At 39.8% G+C, this 15,188-nt stretch overlaps 1 protein-coding gene across 2 annotated transcripts; it reads right to left on the bottom strand.

The window, feature by feature from the left end:
* Window positions 1–4,970: 4,970 nt before the first annotated feature.
* LOC107108975 (cytochrome c oxidase subunit 7A2, mitochondrial) lies at window positions 4,971–10,968 on the bottom strand. 2 transcript variants are annotated; one of them, XM_015409538.1, is made up of 4 exons: window positions 10,890–10,968; window positions 8,357–8,446; window positions 6,399–6,483; window positions 4,971–5,186 (listed from the first exon to the last, which is right to left on the bottom strand). In XM_015409538.1, the coding sequence occupies exons 1-4, from the start codon at window positions 10,905–10,907 to the stop codon at window positions 5,134–5,136; spliced, it is 246 nt and encodes an 81-aa protein (XP_015265024.1). In that variant the 5' UTR covers window positions 10,908–10,968; the 3' UTR covers window positions 4,971–5,133. The 2 variants fall into 2 exon arrangements, with proteins under 2 accessions (XP_015265024.1, XP_015265023.1); XM_015409537.1 differs by lacking the exon at window positions 6,399–6,483 and having other exon boundaries at window positions 4,973–5,186.
* Between the last annotated feature and the right edge of the window lie 4,220 nt (window positions 10,969–15,188).

Raw genomic sequence — 15,188 nt, 5'->3', positions numbered from 1 at the left:
TAAATTTTATGGCTATGTTAATTAGGTACATTGTACCGCTCTTTTTAGCCGCCCTGAGCCTGTTCGCAGGATGGGCGGGGTATAAATATAATAAACAAATAAATATCTCCAAGAAAAATCACCTTCATAATCCAAACCATTATATTCTTAAAATTTCCTGTAAAACAGAAGCAGCTATTAAAAAGCAGAAGCATTGCCAAGAAGATTATAACAGACAACAAAAATAAAGAAGTCCTTAACAATTTGTAACTTTTACAGCATTGCGTTGGGATCATACTGTGAATCATCCAACCCAAAACTGGAACAATGAAACTGAGCTAATAACAGCAACCTATATGGGAAATTTTGTGAATACTCTTGCAGATAGCGTAATAAAAGAGATTGATGACCAGTTTTATCCCCAAATAGATGTTACAATACTGCATTGACCCAGAAAAACTGTTTCCAACTGCATACCAGCAGCAATTTCTCAAAACTATGCTGGTAAGACTAACCAGAAATCTCAACAACTGTAACATATATTGATGTTAAGAAATGAGCAGTGACTCACAAAAGCTCATACTCTGCCACATATTTTGTTAGTCTTTAAGGTGCTACTGGACTCTTGCTCTTTTTTACTGCTATAGATTGATGTCTATATTTAAAAGCCAGGCTTATAGAATCAGTAGCCATTACTCAATAGTCTTAAATAAAATCTATTTTAAAACAGACGTTGTCTTAGCAAGCCTGAAAGTATCATTACTGCAGAATAACACAGTGTCAAATACTATCCAAAGTTAGACAGCAATTATATGTGGGTATCAGAAATGGTTCTGTGTTATAAAAATCAACCCAGTTTTCTCAGGAAGGTGCAAATAGCAATGTTTCTGCATACAAGATCTGCATACAACCTTGGGACCCTACACAAAGATGCCATTATTTGTGTGCCAGAATAACTACAAAAATGACAAAACAGTTTACACTACTTACTCTAATGGGCAAGATTGGGGGGGGGGGTGTTTACAGGTATGTCTTCAAAAATCCAGGGGTCATCTTACATTCACATACAAGTTAGTTATATTCAGGAAAAGAAAAAGGTTTTGGTTTGCCTCGAAGAAAAAGAGGCAAAGACTGGAACAAATCAAGAAAATAACTGACAGAATTCAGATTCTGGAAGGCCAGCATAAAAAATCCTTGAAGGAAAAAAGTCTTAGTAGAAAAATGAGGAAAAAATGAGTTTTTTTAAAATAAAAATATTTTCAGCATGCAAACACACCAGTGATATCTTGCATATTGTCTTCGTAAAGAAACCAAAAGGAGAAAAATAATTGGAGTACGTAAAAAAGATAAAATCACCTATGCAGAGAAAGAAATCCTACAATTTGGACTTCCCCCCCAAAAAAACTATTAAAAAGACTTTTCAACAGTAAATGGAATGAATATATTACAGAAGCTTTAACTTGTAAATTTTCAAATGAAGACAGAGAAATTTTGAATTAAAGCATTTAAATTCAAGAGGTTTCACAAGCCATCAAGAAATTACAAAATGATAAGGCACCAGGACCTATTTCATTGTTGAATGTGGACTATAAATTCTTTGCTTCAATCATAGTTGATAGACTAAAGAAATGTATCTCCAAAGTAATCCATTCTGATCAGACTGGTTTTGTACCAAAAAGACATATGAAAGACAATGTTCATTTTGTTGTTGATGCAATAGAACATGTTAAACACAAGGGCAAAAAAGCAGCCTTTTTGTTTTTATACACTGAAAAAGCTTTTGATAATGTATCTTGGACTTTTCTACAAAAAACACTGCAATATTTTAAGTGTGGTCTCAGATTTTCAAATTGGATACAGAACATCTATACCAAACAACAAGAAAAATTTTAATCAACGGGGGTCTTGACAAATGGATTTAAAATAGAAAAAGGAACCCGTCACTCTCACCACTTCTCTTCATCCTTGTGATGGAAATTTTTGTTTCTAAGATAAAACAAGATATTAAAATTGAAGGATTAAAAGTAAAAGAGGATCTTAAACTAAAGGGTTATGCAGATGATGTGGTCCTTACAATTTCGAACCCCCTACAATCTGTCCAACATGTAATAGAGCAAACTGACAAGTCTGGATTCTTTTCAGGTTATAAAAGCAACAGGAAGAAAACCAAGATTATTTTAAAAGTTTCAACTACTCAAGAGGAAGAGATTAAGAAAATTTCAGGATGTGATGTAACAAATATATATTACAGGATAGAATGATACACTAGTAAAGGACAATTACTTGACAACCTGGTCCAAAATACAAAAAGATTTAGTGAGATGGTTCAAACTACATTCATCCTGGCTAGAAAGAATTTCTGCGATAAAAATGAATGTGCTACCAAAATTAAACTTTTTGTTATAGATGATACCAACTTCAATTCCTGAAAAGACTTTGAATGACTGGCAAAGACAAATAAATAAGTTTGTATGGAAAGATAAGAAGCCAAGAGTAAGATTCAAAGTACTGCAAGACGAGAAGAAAAGAGGTAGTTGGTAATACCTAACATTAAATTATATTACCAAGCTGCTGGGCTAGTTTGAATATCAGATTGGATCAGAAGTCCCAATGAAAGATTGATAAAATTAGAATCTTCAAATCTTATGGACTACATAGCTATCTGTGGATTAAAAAATCTATATCAAAAATCAAAACACAAGATAAAAGACATATAATCAGAGACATCTTATTTTAAAATTGGGAAATGCTATGAAAGAGAATCAGCTCCACAATTCCATTAATAATGTCACCAATAGATCCTTACTATGGCAATTATACAAGGGAAAACAATGATTTTATAACTTATGGTGACATGATAAACTCTCAAGGTGGTATCAAGATGTGGCAAGATTTAAAGAAGGAAAGGTGATACAATGGTGGATATACTTTCAAATTGCTTCTAGATTAAAAAAGGATATCTTCACCAATAGAGAGGTTATCAATGAACTGATGGATTTTGAAAAGATTGTCTCACAATCTAAAGACCATTTATTAAGATGAATTTACAAGTTATTGCTTCAATATGATTCTGAAGAATAGATTAAACCCTGCATGATTAAATGGATACAAACTTTTGGAGAGAAAATACAGTTTCAATGTTGGGAAAATCTATGGACTAAAGGTATTAGATTTACAGCCAGTCAAGCACTAAGGGAAAACTGGTACAAGATGTTTTATCAATGGTACATCACTCCAAGATATTGCAAAGATGGATAAGAACTACAAAGGGGCTTGTTGGAAATGTAAAAAAAATGGCATCTTTTATCATATGTGATGGACTTGCAACAAGACAAAAAGATACTAGAAAAATATATGTGAAAAAGTTCAAAATATTTAAAAAATCAAATTCCCGATGAAACCAGAGACTATGTTACTGGGAATCTTAACAGACAATATAGACAGAACCTCACAAGACCTATTTAGATATATGTTAACAGCTGCCAGAGTAATATTTGTAATGAAATGGAAGAAGACTATCCCACGAAGGAGATCTGGAAAGAAAAACTAGCTGAGTATGCAACACTGGCAAAATTAACCAATTATATAAACAAAAGACCACTGAAAGAATTTCAGCAGAAATGGCAAGTTTATCATACATACTATGGAAATCACTTTCTTTCTTTTAAGATTTGGAATTATCTGAATATCAGATTAAAGGTGATGGAAGATATTGATTATAAGGTTTTTACAATGATTTAATTTTAGTATAAAAGTGTGTTTAATTGTTAAAGATATAATTTCCGTTATCGTTAATAGATTATTGTTAACCTTAGGAAAGTTTCTGTTTATTCTTTAAAGAGAGAATCTATCCCAAATGTTGTAATTCTGTAATATTCAAGATTTACTGTTTGCTTTTATAATGGAAACAAGGGGCAGGACCCGCAATACTCGCGGGGGGGGGGAGGGAGCTCCACACCTATGAGGAAGAGGAGGAAGCAGCAGGAGGTAAGTTCCCCCCCATCCCGCCGGTTCCCCCCGTCTCCTCCCCCCCCCTCCACCCCCTGGCTCGATCTCCCCCCCCGCTCCGAAGCGAGGGTGCCTCGCTGGTCTCCCCCCCAAAGCGAGGCCCAAGCGGCTGCAGCCGCCATGCCTCGCTGGTCTTCCCCCCCCCCCGAAGCGGCGGCGGGGCCGGCTGCAGAGCATTCCCTGCGCTTTTGGGGGGATTTAAGTATCCCTCCCGATATTTTTTTACAGGGACTGCCCCAAGTGTGCACAAACATCTCCCTCCCCCCCAGGTGCCCCCGATGTGCGGAAATAAGTATCCGCACGCAGGGGGCGACTTCGGTATTAGATATATAGATATGTAATACATTTGGTAATATATCTGATTTTACTTGTACATAATAATTCATAATACTTTACAAATTTGATGAATCTATGTTTTTCCCCTACCCCTTTTTCTCCTTCTGTATCCCACCCTTTTGAGAGAAAATAAAAAAAAATTCATTTATAAAGAAAAGGTTTTGGTATATAACATTAAGGCAGGGTCATCTTACATTCAGGGCCACCTTCCTTTCAAGTAAATACAAGACTATGAATCTAGGAAAACTAAAAGATGTGAAACAGAATTCTTCAACTCATTTAGAATTGTTGGGTTGGGACCAAAATACTTACTTCCACTGCAGCCTACCACATCCTGTGAAACTACCGTGGGATGAGGGAATTCCTACATATAGCGCTGGGCATGGTGTGCTGGTTGGCAAGGGGAAGGAAGAAATACTTGCAGAACTGTCTCTCTGTTGGCAGGAAGCAAGCTTCACCTTCAACCTACTTAAAGTGTGTTTGTGCCTTTTTGAGACAAGTAAGAAGAATAGGTTCACCTATGCTGAGGACTCCTTTTGTGAACCTAATAGTTCTTAGAATGAAACAGCAGTTCCCAGTAAACATTTATATCAACTCTTTAAATAGAAGATTCAAACATATCCAGTATATTGACAGACCACTTCACAGCAATGTAAAACTGCTTTATTGACTGTAGTTTTCAATAGCACAGCTCAATAAATATTGATCCCAGAACATTAATCATATAGGACAAGAACAAAGAAGGTCCCTGAAGAGTGTAATGGAATGGGAGAAAGCAAAACTACAGCAAGAAGCATCCTGGAGTCATTTCTATTTCTTGGGCATAGAAGCCACGTAGAGTTCATAAAATAGGTACCCTGTTCCTGAAAAAAAGAGACATAACATTAGGACAGATTTTAAGGAGATACTTTCTTTGATCATAAATTCTTAGTAGCATACTCTCTTCTGGAAATGATATACACAGGGTTTGTCCTCCTCCTCTGAGCATTTGAAAAAAGTTGGTATTTAAAGAGCTTCAAGTATACTATTCTAGAATCTCAATTTTTACTTCAGCTTCCATTCTAGAATTTCTGCTAAAGTTTCTGTTTTTTTTTAACATCTTCAGCAAATCATTTTTAATGCTAAACTCTCTTGAGCCTTTAAGATATTTACTCAAATATTTAAATGAAACAGGTATAGTAGCGACAAGTTACAGCAGACAAACTTTAACTGAAAACCTGGAAGAATCTCAGCATTTTTAAGCAACTGAATTAAATGTAACCTTGAGCATCTTTAGATTTGCATCCACCCAAAGGCTGATATGAGAAAAGAGTAATATGGGACCAGTATAGTGTATTTCTGCCCAACAGCCCAGTCCTCACCATTACTTTCTGTAGGTCTCTGACAGCTTTTTAAAGAACAGGATGAGAATTAGGTAATAAGCATGCTTACAAGATTACATGTAGAACAAGCCAAGGAAGTATAGCTGATAAAAAATGCTACCAACAAGCAGAACTAAGTTAGTAAGCATTTTAAGATATAAAAAATGAATACAAAATATAAACTCTGTCAAGAACTAAGTTAATGCCAAGTGGATCCTACAAAACACAAGCGTGTTCATTCCTACAAATGTGCCCCCTCCGATGTTGGAAGTCACAGAACCTCTTTGGGCAAAAAGACAATGCACTCAGGAGGCTGCAATGGCCAGTGAGAACTGGGTCAGGTGGCCTCCATCTTTCCATTCTACTAGTAACATTTCTATTGGTGCCACTGGTGCTAAAGCAAGATGAGGCAATTTTGCCCAGCTACTCTTCCTTATGGCAGCTCCCAGCCATGCAGGTTCTGCAGCTGCCAGCAGCAGCTTTTATGAGGTTGCTGGGGAAAGCATGAAAGATCTGCTTCAGCAAGTGACTCCTGTTAGTACTTTGTTGGAGCCAATCACATATTTTTACAGCTCAAAAAACAGCCAGCAGAGAGTGTCCAGGTTCTTGTCTGAGATTTATGCAGCTGAGCAGGTGCTTCATCTGTTAAAAAGTATGAGTGAAATACCAGAGAAGAATGAAACTGCTTAACTCCTGTATGTTGTTAAAGCTTACCAAAAACACAAAGCGTCATAGTTAATCGATACAGCAGTACATCTTTTACTCCACCTTTGAGGTACACTGGAAGGCCATTATCTTCCTACCAACAAAGAGGAACACAGAATACATGCATTAGTTTGTCTTATCTACAGCGATGTCAGTGCCACTCTTCTATAATTTAGCTGCAATATTACAAAAGCCAAATCCAACCCACCTTCTAAAGATTATCTGCCCTTTGGAAAGTAACCTGCAAGCTCCGGGGTTCTCAAACCAAAATGCCAGGACTTTTAACTAAAAAGCTAACAAATTTACATGGTTCACATGTCCTCGAAACTGCATAATCTATGAGGGTAAGAGCCCCCTAATGGCTATGAATGATAGTCTGCAAAGTTTCTGTGAGGAACTAGACTCTGTAGACTTTTATAAAATAGTTTTGTAACGCTTAATCATCTGGTTTGTTTTAAATATGCAACCTATTTTGGTTAAGCTTTTGGGACTGTCTGTCCTATGTTTCATGCTCACAACATCAGAGACAGGTTACAGCTGATCATGTGGATCATATGCCCCGATTTGCTAAATGCTGTATTAATGGAGGGCTTTTCCTCCCCAGGAGTGAGATTGCAAAGTGTTAAACCAAGCAAGAGATTAGCTATCAAGAAAAAAGTGAGACCATCTTAAAATAATAATGTCAGACTTAACTGGGTCATTCAGTGCCTCAGACATTTAGCAACATAATGTTTTTTATTATTAAGTATACTGGTTCATAATAGCCTAAAATGGTAAGTAGACTCTGGTCTACTACTAATACACAAGTTCAATTATAAGCAATTTTCTATCCAGTTTGGCACAGAGTAGAACTAGTCAGGTAAACTATTAATAGCAGGTGTTAATCTGTCTTTTACTATTGTTGGTATAAATTAAATAAACAATAATTAATAGTAAATAATACTATTGTTGTATCTTTCGTACACCTTTGCATTGTTAGCATAAGTAAGCCTTTGAAAAATAATTCATATTAAAACATTCTATTCAGTTTTTGCCTGCATAAAAAGTCCAGGATTAGAAACACTGCCACGAAGCAGGAGGCAATTTCTAAAGAGGTTTTGTGAAGGACTGCCTGCCCTGAGCCCGCTTGCGGGGAGGGCGGGGTAAAAATGCCTTAAATAAACAAACAAACAAACAAACAAATAAACAGAAAAAAAGGGCAGATGAACTCTAACAGAGGAAGGAGAAAGGCACGGTGTTTTTCTGCAATGGTGCTGGATTTATCCTGTAGAAGAATAGTTATTCCAGAGAAGGAGACAACCTGTGGACTGGCTGAGAAGCTGGCTGCCAAAAAAGCGGTCCTTTTGTTTCTCCCCTTATCTAGGACTTCTGCTGTGAGCCTTTAAAGAACAAACACTTCTCTGAGGGGCCTGCCTCAGCACAGACTCTGCTGGGACACTCTGTACCTGCCCCCACCCAGAAAAAAATATTCAGGCCTTCCAGGACCTTGTGAGTAGAACTCCAGAGACTAAGGAGACTTACTTCTTCCCTCAGAGAAAGTCCTTCTAGGACTATTTAACATATTAGTTTATTGCAGTTAACATTTTTTACCAGAACGTCCTTTCAATAAAAGTTATATTTTAAGTATCAGCAAATGGGGCAATGACTCATGACCCACTAAAGCAACTTAGCCCTTTTTAAAGATGAACCATTTACACATATAGATAGGCAACTGGGTTTAACAACTTTTAGCATTGCTAATCAAATAAGCAGCCATCATTTAGCAATCAGGCTCTACAGCCTTAAAGCATAAAGTCAAGAACGTATTTATTACCATCAGATCAGTAAGCCGTATTAAACATCTTCACACACCAAAGTCCATACCACCATCAATTCATGTTTTGTAAAAAGGGAGCAAATGTAAAACAAAGATAAAAGTTAGAGAGAATATGGAGCCGTGTATTCTCAAGGCAGAAACAACCAATTACCTGGAAAAATTTCTGGTGTTCTTTAACCCTATTTTTAAACTGCCTGCGTGAGGCAGTACTTATGCTTCTCTGGAAAATACTTCGAAGAGCCTACAACAAGAACACAAGTATTTAATTTTTTTAAAGCTGCATATTTGTGCACACCTACTTGAAAATACATCAAATACTATGGCTGGAGCTAATTATAGATAGTGAAAATTCCAATGAAGACATACAAATAGGCAATATGGCAATGTTATCTCTGCATTAGATCTCAGTATGAACCACAGTGCATGATGATAAAACCTGCAGCCACAATTATAACAATCTTTTTCAAACCATCACTAGTGCCCCTGTACTGCATCAGTGAATAATGCAGTTTATGCTGAGGACCTGCCATGAGATTACATGCAATGGTCCAAAAGAAAATCCAGAAAATTTCAGGGACATGTATTTTTCTGAAGACACTTTCCTCCCTATTTTTCCAACAAGAAAAAAGTAAGTTTGGGGGAGCGCTTAAGAAAACCCCAATGGACTATTCTCTTTTGAATAACTGAAACGCTTTCTAAACAGACATTTTATCTGGTTAAAAATGTATATCATTTAGAGAGGTAAAACTTCCAGAAATTTTGAAGCCATGAAAGGAAACTTTTCCTCCTCGTTTTATTTCCAGGGGAAAATATGTGCAATATTTACTTTCTTGTGAAACCCAAACGTTACTGATTTAACAAAATATGTCATCTACAACTTAGCACATAAAATTGTCCAATTTGGCATATTTATGGAATTTAACAGTATAAATATCTTAAATTTCTATAATAAAAATTGCAAGTACACCCTTACAAGGAAAAAGATGCAACTGAACTGTACTTGTCTATTTGAACTGCAGTTGTTATAAGCAGTACAGGATCCCCAAGACTTCACTGCCAGATTGCTGAATATGTGACAAAAGACTGTGTTTACCTCCTAGGAGGCAGCTTCTGGCCTAGGTACAAAACATGCTGCTCCTTTTGCTATTTACAGAATTGCAGAATGCTAATCTTAGGATCATGATGCAGCCTTATTGATGATGATACTTTGTTGGAAAATAAAATTTTGCTTATCAGGAATATAAGAACAAGCCTGCTGGGTCAGACAGTGATCAGTCACCCACTTAGCCTAGGCTCCTGTCCCAGACAGTGGCCAGTTACTTTAGAGGACCAACATCAGGACCTGGAAAGTTATCTATTTTTTTTAATTTCCCCAATACATCTACATCTCTCATCACATCAATCTAACTCAGTTCTTCAGACTCCCTTCATGAAAATAATGGCTGTGGCATTGGTACATGCCCCACACTTCCACAGTGAGCACAGATAAAAAGAATTTAGCTTCTCTGCCATCTCACTATCTTCCTTTAGCAATCTTTTTATTCCTTGGTTATCCAAAGGCCCAATTGCTTCTCTGTCTAATTACCTGCTCTGGATACATTAAAACAAATGCTTTTTGTTTGTATTGATACTTTCAGCAATCTACTACTCGAGTTCTCTTTTTGTGCCAGAGTCTGTGGTCCCTTCTGTCCACAGATGCTATGTTCAGATTTTTTAATTCTTCCTGCCCTGGCTGGGTGGGTTTCCCTTTGCCCTATCATGAGGTTGTGAGTGCAATCCCATGCGAATCACTCTGCCCCCATCTGAAATCAGCTTTTGACACATGCAACCCTTTATGGTCCAACTCAGGGAAAGGTCAAAAGTCTGATATGCTTGACTGGGGGTAGTAAACAGAGAAAGTACCTGAAAGAAAGATCCATCCCCAAAGCTTTGACAGCAGTATAAGCAAACAAACCATTACCTTCCACCCAGGCCACAAGGAGTTTGGAAACATTATTCCTACTCAAAAGTAAAACAACCAAATGATGTAGATTATACAAGGGAAGGGAAGTGGTCCAAAGTAAAATTCAAAAACAATAGTTACATAATACAAAAACCAACTAAAATAAGAGCACGTTCCCATCAATAATGCTTTTTTAAAAGGTGCTGGGGGGAGCAGGGATAAAGAAAATAATCAGGTTCTGACGTTTGCAAAAGTTAGTGCTAGAAAAAGAAACGAATGAGAGTCTTCTTGCATGCCGCCTCTTCTAGCAGCTCTTTGGAAAGGCGACATATACATTTTCTAAATACAAGGCACTGCCTCTGTTGGGAACAAAAGGCACGATCGCGCCCTTCTTCTCAGAACATCTTCAGCCTCCCCACAGCTTCTTCCCTCCATCAGCGCTGCTTATCCTTCCTCAAGACGGCGGTACTTTACAGCCCAATCCTCGACCATAGAGAGACGCACAGGCTTAGAAAGACCTGGGCTGCGAGGGTCCCCGGCTCTCAGGGAGCCGCACAAGGGCGAGGCGGGATCACCCGCCCTTTCTAAATGCCGCCGCCGCCACTGAGTCCGTTCCACAGTATTTCCCTCCTCTCCGCCTTCACGGCCGCTTCCAACAGTCAAACCCCTCTAACCCCCCGAGTCTGAGTTTTTTTGTTTTCTTCTTCCCTCCGCTCAAACATCTCACGCCTAACCAACCTACCAAAGCGTTCCGAAACATCTTGAATCCTTCCACTTCCCCCTCTTCTTCGTATTCTTCTGCTTCTCCTCCTCAAACCCAAGGGCACCGGAAAAAGGAAGTGATTGGGCTCTCAGACGTCACGTGAAAGGAAAACCCAGTTGCTGAACTATAGAGGAGGCGTGTGCCATAGAGTCGGTAGCCGGAAGGAAAGCCTGTGGGGTGGTTTTGCGCTCGTGTTCGCGAAAGGTTGCAGCGAGAGGGATATAATAACGCTAATAAAACCAGACAACGGTAACAGAAAACCGAAATCTGCCGCTTCCAAAATCCTGGGGAAAAATTATGTTTATTGTAACCTGTTTTCCTTATTCGATTATAACTCAGAAAGATTGAAGGTCAAAGAAGACGGGGACGGCAAAGGATGAGATGGTTAGACAGTGTCATCGATGCAACGAACATGAAATTGAGCCAACTTCAGAGGACGGCAGAAGACAGGAGGGCCTGGCGGGAGCTGGTCCATGGGGTCGCGAAGAGTCGGACTCGACTTTGGGACTGAACAACAACAACAAAGGTTGCAAATCCTAAGCACGCTTACTAGGAAGCATTGCGAAGTTTATTTTAATGTGCAGCTGACAAACATTTTATATGAAATTGAAACACATTTGTGTACTCTTGCGTGTGGCGTTTGATTCTTAAACATGAGTTGGAGTCTAATTTTGTTTTCTCGCGCTTAGAAAAAAAAATCTAATGTACATGCGAAGAGATGACGAGGAAAGACTTTTACAAACCCTGCAGCAAGTCCTTAAGGAATTTGGTGGGACTGGTGAGTGCAAATGCTTGAAAACCACAGCCTGTGTTGTCCTAATATGCAACTACCGCCATGAGAATTAGACCCCTGATTTACTCAGACGTGTAAGTTCTTCATAGGATTTCAGAGGCGTTTTAAAGCAAAACGGAGACACTTCACGTCTACAGTACTTTTGTACCCATCCTCTTCCTCTCTCTTGGTTCAGGTAAAAAGCCAACAGGAGGAAGTGACTTGTTTTCAAGTAAACAAACATCAGGTAGATCTAGTGGCACCCTTTAAGACCCAGAAAGTTTTATTCAAGATATAAGCTTTTGTGTGCATGCACACTTGTTCAGATATAATGAACCTGTGTGCCCACAAAAGCTTATACCTGAAAATAGTAAATTTGTAACTAAAGGGTCCCAGTTGTAGGTTTAGGATCTCAGTGCAAAAGTTCAATGGAAGTGAAACCTTGCTTCTTAGACTTTATTTTCCTCAGTGTTTTTTTGTTTGTTTGTTCTTATAAATAAAACTTGATTAACCCTTTGGTCTGTATTTCTAAGGGGAAGAAGTGCACACACATGTTAATATCTTGGTCTGCGTACATATATTCTAGAATATGAATGATTGGTGGCAGTGAGGGATTGGAAGCCTGTTGAGCCCCAACCCCAAATAGCTTTGTGTGAGTGAGGGCTGATTTTAAAGGAAGCTGGGCTACCCTGTCTGGATGTTTCTGGGAGTGAGAGGACCTGGTGTGTGAGATGGTCATAACTCTTCAGATTTTAAGAGACAAGAAGGGTAGTGACATCCTGACCTTCCAAACCATAAGCTCAAGAACAGAGGTTGTACAGGGCGGTAGGAACTCTGTGTTACACTGGCTCTCTACATGTTTCTTAGCAATCAGCAGTGTGGTGGGGCTAAATGGGATGCGGATACAGGTTCTGAACTTTAAAAAGTACTGGAATGTGGATAAGATTGACAAGAGTATGGGTTAACACCTTTGTAGCTACTATTTGCTGTGCTGCAGGATTGTTATGCACAATCCTCCTCATACCGGTTTTCCAGTTCCCAAGAAGTGGAAGAAAGCAGAATACCAAACTGCTCCCCAAAAGTTAACAGAGCTAATAGCATCTGAAGTTGTGGTAGTGGCCCGATTGTAACCACAGGAATTGCCAACATTGGTCTGAGGATAGTATTGAGTCAGTGTGGGCCTAATGGACAAATACACCCCGTGTTATTCCCAACCAGGAAGCTCCTGGCCAGAAAACACCTTTCAGCCGTGGAGAAGGTATGGCCTGCTGTCAGGCTTGTGTACATGTCATATTCATGCTATATGCAGTAGAGTGTGTGTTCTTACATGGAATTACCATGTGCCCATGCCTGTGGCAGGCAAACTCTTCAGTCACCTGTGCTTGATCAGCTGAGCAGCAGGAGAAAAACTGTGTGCTGGGGGACCTTAGAGCAGGGGTGTCAAACATATGGCCCATGGACTGGATCAGGCCCATGGCAAGGCTGCAATCTGGCCCAAGAGCTGCAGCTCCTTCTGGCCATTCTCTCCCAGTTCCTGCTTCACAGGAGAGAAAGCCTTCCCTTGATTGGCTGAGGGGGGCTCCCCCCCCCCCCCGTGGCCTAGGAAAACCAAGGTGTAAGAATAGGGACTTACAGATTCTGAGGCTTTCATTAAGTGCGATTAAGCTGTAAGTTTTTACAGGATAGTTGTAGCCTGTTGGAGCCAAGCATTAATTAAAAGCACCTAGAGGCCTTGACCAGGTGGCATAAGATGCTTTTATCTGGTTGCCAGCTAGCAATGGGGATTAACCAACTATGCCGATTGGCTAATGGGGGTTATGGGGGCTGACAAGGAGATGCCAGATAGCCTCATGAGGCTAGCTATGAAGATGGTGGCGATATCAGAGAAGACTCGGATCAAAGCCCGGGGGGCTTCAAGCAGAATACCAAGAACTGTTCCTGTCAGAATGGACTCTCCTTCTTAACCCTTCAGGTGAGACATTCAGGTTCTAAGATTACCCCCACAGAGGGAAGCCTGCAAGTATTTAGTGATTCAGAGACTGCCTTTGCCAAGCACAAGTATAGTGTTTTGCCAATGTTGTGATTTGTAAGTGGTTTCTGCCCAGCAAACACTCTTCATTGTTTGATCGATTTGAATAAATGCAGAGAGACTTCTTTTTATCTGCTGTGTCAGGAGTACTTGCTGAACATCTATGCACATCCTCAAAGGGAACCCAGAAGCTAAAAAGCCTTAACAAAGGACCAGGGCCCGGTGAGATCCCTGAGGGCCCCAGGTGGCTGTGAGTTCAGCACCTGAGAATGGGAGAGGGTTTTCCTTGGTCCAGACACAAGGCCTTACATATGGGGATGAAAGTTTATCCTACACACAAATCTTTCTTCACTGTGCTGGTTCCACAACACTAAGGGCAATAATGGCAAATTGCTCCGGTAAAGTTTGCTTTTACAAGAGTTTTTTACATCATTCATGCCCATGAGCATGAAATGTGGTAACTGACACTTTATCCAGTAGGATGGAAGCCCAAAAGGTGTTGTTTGTACCAAAAGCAAAGAATGGTTTGCACATATGCAAAGGTGTATTGTACCATTTTCTTATTCAGTTTCTGTAAACCAATGTTTATGTTGCCTGTTAATATGACTGTGATGTAATAAAGTATATGCAGTCAAGTTTCCCACATTTGGGGAAATCGCAGGGTCAGAACACCCAAAGTGCAATGGATGAGCCCTACCCCGGGAAAACCTTCATGACCAAAGTATCTCCCCTGCTGTATATTTTTATGTATGCCAATAAAAGTACTGAAACTCATAAGTATGCCTCACTGACCAGGCAGAGACCCGAAAAAGGTCTCACCTGTGTCAATGAAAAGGGAAACACAAACCATCTGCTGTTTCATTCCCGAGCCTATAGAAGTGCAGTTTCCAGCATCCAATCACCTTTCAAAGGGGGGATGGAATGTTGGAAGGAAGCAGAGGAGTAATTTTTTAGTTTGCCTCAGAAAAAAGAGTAGACAGGATGAAGAGTAGAACAGCAGAGTGGTTTAGCTCTACCTTTGGGAGAGGACAGAGTATCCAGTTATTAGGCCTGTCTCTGGTGATGAGCAGACCTTGACCATTTAGTTTGATTCTCGGGAAAGGGCAGGCTGGTGTGGGTGGAATCCAACCCAGTGGCTAGTTGGTGAACACCTGTTTGTACCTGCCAGCATTAAAGAATTCAAACCACACTCTGAAGTCATAACTAGCTGAAACTTCTGTGCCTCAGCCAGATTTCTCCTTTGACTACCTGGAGCAAGGATGGGCATGAACCTAAAAAAAGGCAGTTTGGTTCACGGCAGCCCCTGAACTCAACAAGTAAGTTCAGTTCCTCCTTACTCCTGGCCGCAGCAAGCCCTGGAAGGGACTTCCCTTCCCCCTTTCTCCTGGCCATGGCTTGCCACAGTCAGGAGAAAGGGGATGGGGACTGCCCAGGAAGGAGCTCCATTTACCCCTTTGGTTTTGCTCCCCCCTGCTTC

Source organism: Gekko japonicus, unplaced genomic scaffold (assembly GCF_001447785.1).
Source record: "Gekko japonicus isolate JY-2015 unplaced genomic scaffold, Gekko_japonicus_V1.1 scaffold1213, whole genome shotgun sequence".
NCBI lineage: Eukaryota > Metazoa > Chordata > Lepidosauria > Squamata > Gekkonidae > Gekko > Gekko japonicus.
This window is presented reverse-complemented; position numbering and strand designations above follow the sequence as displayed.